Source organism: Hippopotamus amphibius, chromosome 9 (assembly GCF_030028045.1).
Source record: "Hippopotamus amphibius kiboko isolate mHipAmp2 chromosome 9, mHipAmp2.hap2, whole genome shotgun sequence".
Lineage (NCBI taxonomy): Eukaryota > Metazoa > Chordata > Mammalia > Artiodactyla > Hippopotamidae > Hippopotamus > Hippopotamus amphibius.
The window spans coordinates 38,215,723-38,219,581 of record NC_080194.1 but is presented as its reverse complement, the minus strand read 5'-3'; the positions used below and the strand labels follow the sequence as shown (position 1 = coordinate 38,219,581).

Sequence of the window (3,859 nt, the reverse complement as noted above, 5' to 3'; positions counted from 1 at the left end):
CCTAAAGACGTATAAAACAGTATGGCAAATAAGATATGCATTTCTACCTCACTCTGTGACACAGACACAGCTATATTTATATATTCACTGGCTTTGGACCTGACTTTGATTTCTTCCTCATCTAAGCCCTAGCAGTTAAACTGTGGAAAAGATACATAATACTACTGAAACCATTTGTCCATTTAAAAAGTTAAATCATTTAGATAATCAGCTTTCCCAGCCTACTTCAGAATATTAGGTGTCGGGACATAATATGTTTAAAATTCAATCCAAAATTGTCAAAATCACTACTAATATATTTTTTTTAATTTTTATTGGAGTATAGTTGATTTACAATGCTGTGTTAGTTTCTACTGTACAGCAAAGTGAATCAGTTATACATATACATATATACACTCTTTTTTAGATTGTTTTCCTACATAGGTCATTACAGAGTACTGAGTAGAGTTCCCAGTTCTATACAGTAGGTGCTTATTAGTTATTTATTTTATGTATAGTAGTAGGTATATGTCAATCCCAATCTCCCAATTATTCTGTTATTAACAGGAGAAAAAATAACTAGAAGATCATCTAAGTCTCTCCTATATATCAGATGGGAAGGCCATGCCTTGCAGACAGCAGCTAGACAGGACCCTTTGCCTGGGGAAGCACAGGACCAGGAGGAGTGAAGAGAGGAGCCCTGGGAGGGGATAACCCTTCTTCCTCCTCTGAGAGTCAGCCCTGGTTACCAACAGGGACTTTCTGGTGAGAAGAATCTGGAAGGAGCCAGCGAGCAAGGCTGGAACTGCATTTGGAAAATAGAAATCATAACTGGAAACAAAAACATTATTTGAACCACTACAAAAAGAAAAGTAGGTTTCTATTGATATGAAAATAATATTCAGTTCTATGATCGCAGTTTAAAATTTTCTTTCCCTTATCACCCTGCCCACATGCCAAAGCAATTTCTCCTCTATCAGTTCTGTTTTTCAAAACTATTGTATTATGAGTGGTTTGTTTTCTTTTTTATCCTATTGATAACACAAGGACATTATTTTAGAATTATTTATTAGGGCAGGATGAATCCTAGAAATTATTCACATCGAACCCATTGTACTATATAGGATTGGGATTAGCCTACTACTATATGGGTGGTTCAGATTTTGAGAATCAGTTCCCTTGTTTGTAATGTGGGATGATAAAGCATCTCTCAGGATGGTGAAAGATTAAACAGATGAGGCCCTAGGATATTTGAGCATCATCTGGGCAAGTGGTAAGAGTTCCAAAATTAATTAGTATGTAATTCTATGTATGTTAGACTCCAGAGCAGTTTTTAAACTTCTGATAAAAAAGGTTTCTAAATCCATAAAACAAAACTGTCTGAGACCTCTGTCAGTATAGACAGATTTAAATCCAATGGACCACAAGATCTGAAGGACCCCAGAAAGTCCTGACGTATACATTTTGCCAAGGTAGGGACTTCTTTGGACTCTCTGTCACAATTCAGTGGGAGAGAATCTTAGAATCCTTTATCTCTAATGTAAATGAAGGTACCACATCACTTTATTCACAATTCTTTTCCTCTAGCCCGTTCCCCATGTCGGTTAGCCAGCCCTCCCCTACACTCTCATAACAGTTTATGCAAGACCCTGTCACTGCTCACAGCATTTATTATTATTATTTTCCATTGTCCCAAAAATGACTTCAGTTTTCACTCCTTCAGAAGAGTTTCTAATTCAATTTGTGACACTCGTACCTAACAGCATACCAAGGGGAAAGTTTAAATGATGAGAGAACAATGGCAACATTGAACTAGCCTGGAAGGGTGGGGGGAATGTGTACCTGGATCATTATATTGAAGAGGGAAAAGAGAAATAGAAAGGCGATGGAAGGACTTTAAAGGTGGACTTCATCACCGTCCGAAAGGTGCAATCAGAAGACAGCTTTCATACTTTTTAAATAAAAGATATCAGTCTAACAGAGCTGTGTGAAATTGTTCAATCTCCTTTTAAGGTTGTTTATTCCAAAAGTTAGGAATCCTACTAACATGAAGACCTAAGAGACAGAGTGAACAAAAATCAGTTATTTGCAGGATCTATACTTACCAAGTTTAAACAACTTTTTAGAAAAAATGCAAATTAACTAACTTCATTTTCAAGGTATACTTTCTAAATTCTCTAGTTAAAGCAAAATAAATACAGCTGAAAAGTCAGGTTGTGGTGGCTGGAGGTTTATGGCCATTTATCTGAGTCCCTAGTCTGTGCCAGGTTTTGCTACTTGTTTGCTTGTATTGTTATAGTTAGATTGTAAATATGATGGTCTGTGTGGTCATTTTTTTAAAAGAGGAAGAAACTTAGTATAAATTTAGAGACTCACCTGTCACAAAGTCATTTTCTAAGTAACTTTCTCTGTAGTTTCTACAAAGACTTAACAGCTCTATGAAAAATAAACATTGAACACATTAATCATGTGTAAAAAAATATCACCTCATTTCTCTTTATTATTTAAAGTAAAAGAAATGTTTGAGTAGCATGGCAAAAAGGATAAACATATAAATTCACCTGATTCTGCATAATCTGCTAGGATCCACAAGTTTTAATTAGGTAAAGCAATTTGTTCATCTTCATATATCTTGAATCAGTAGCTAATTTTAATCCTAATTTTACAGATCACTAAAAGGAAGCTGCAGAAATATATGACTAAATATGACAGCACACCAAAATGGCAACATCTCTGCTGAGGTTTCAGATTTCCTCCTGAATTGTTTTGCCAGGTCTCCCGGCTGGCAGCTCTGGCTGTCCCTGCCCCTCAGCCTCTTCTTGCTCCTGGCCATGGGGGCCAACACCACCCTCTTGATCACCATTTGGCTGGAGGCCTCTCTGCATGAGCCCATGTACTACCTGCTCAGCATCATCACCCTGTTGGACCTGGTGCTGTGTCTCACTGTCATCCCCAAAGTCCTGGCCATTTTTTGGTTTGACCTCAGGTCCATAAGCTTCTTTGCCTGTTTCCTCCAGATGTACATCATGAATTGTTTCTATGCCATGGAGTCCTGCACATTCATGATCATGGCCTATGACCTCTATGTGGCCATCTGCCATCCACTGAGGTACACATCCATCATCACTGAACAATTTGTGATCAAGGCAGTCATTTTTATCTTGGCCAGAAATGTCCTTCCAATATTGCCCATCCCAATCCTCTCTGCACAACTCCATTATTGTGGGAGAAATGCCATTGAGAACTGTATCTGCACCAATATGTCAGTCTCCAGGCTCTCCTCTGATGATGTTACCATCAATCGTCTCTACCAGTTTATTGGAGGGTGGATTATGCTGGGATCTGACCTCATCCTCATTTTCCTCTCCTACACCTTCATCCTGCGGGCTGTGCTGAAACTCAAGGCAGAGGGAGCTGTGGCCAAGGCCCTAAGCACATGTGGCTCCCACTTCATCCTTCTCCTCTTCTTCAGCACCATCCTTCTAGTTTTTGTCTTTACTCTTGTTGCAAAAAAGAAGGTGTCTTCTGATGTGACAGTCTTGCTCAATGTCCTCCACCATGTCATCCCTGCAGCCCTCAACCCCATTATTTATGGGGTGCGAACCCAGGAAATCAAGCAAGGAATCCAGAGATTATTTATGAAAGGTTGGTAATTAGGACAACTGCATCTCTGCATTTCTAAGATAGGATGTCTTTTGAATAAATTATTGATGAGTGGACTGAAACTTATGAGTTCTAATTTCAACTGGTATACTGGATATTGTGTCTTCTTTGACAAAATGTCAGTTTCATTTTGAGTCCCTTTCTCTCTCACCCTTCATTAGGAATTTCCTTGACCATTTCTACTTTTTTCCATATATATAAAACCCTATTTTGTCCA

At 38.5% G+C, this 3,859-nt stretch overlaps 1 protein-coding gene across 1 annotated transcript; it reads left to right on the top strand.

Annotated features, from left to right (window-relative positions):
- Nucleotides 1-2,684: 2,684 nt before the first annotated feature.
- Nucleotides 2,685-3,632, top strand: LOC130861743 (olfactory receptor 56A3-like). Its single transcript, XM_057750898.1, has one exon. The coding sequence runs from the start codon at nucleotides 2,685-2,687 to the stop codon at nucleotides 3,630-3,632; it is 948 nt and encodes a 315-aa protein (XP_057606881.1).
- The last annotated feature ends 227 nt before the right edge of the window (nucleotides 3,633-3,859 follow it).